The sequence below is a fragment of the Eimeria mitis genome, genomic scaffold (genome assembly GCF_000499745.2).
Source record: "Eimeria mitis Houghton genomic scaffold, Emh_scaff488, whole genome shotgun sequence".
NCBI lineage: Eukaryota > Apicomplexa > Conoidasida > Eucoccidiorida > Eimeriidae > Eimeria > Eimeria mitis.
The window spans coordinates 12,301-12,569 of NW_013573179.1; the positions used below are offsets into that span (position 1 = coordinate 12,301).

A 269-nucleotide genomic window follows, 5' to 3' on the forward strand; every position below is an offset into this window, starting at 1 on the left:
TGTTTCTGTTTTCTTTATTTTAGTATTATCTATGTATGTTTCTGTTTTCTTTATTTTATTATTAAAGGGAGAAAATGAAGCAAAAGACAGACCTTCGGGATATCTAGGCCTCGAGCCGCCACATCTGTGCAGAGAAGAATTCCTTTCTGAAACCAAAAACATACAAGATACACTGCAGCTGCATATACACCCCAAGCAGCCTACAATATATATATATATATATATATATATATATATATATATATATATATATATATATATATATATAT

The 269-nt window shown here is 28.3% G+C and overlaps 1 protein-coding gene across 1 annotated transcript in view; it reads right to left on the minus strand.

Moving 5' to 3' along the window:
• Window positions 1-103: 103 nt before the first annotated feature.
• The window catches only part of EMH_0013960 (ATP-dependent RNA helicase, putative), a gene marked incomplete at both ends in the record, with an annotated part of 2,666 nt that continues 2,500 nt past the window's right edge, over window positions 104-269 (minus strand). The window contains one exon of the mRNA XM_013499967.1: window positions 104-146. Within this exon, the coding sequence (XP_013355421.1) occupies window positions 104-146 (43 nt within the window). The remainder of the gene's footprint in view (window positions 147-269) is intronic.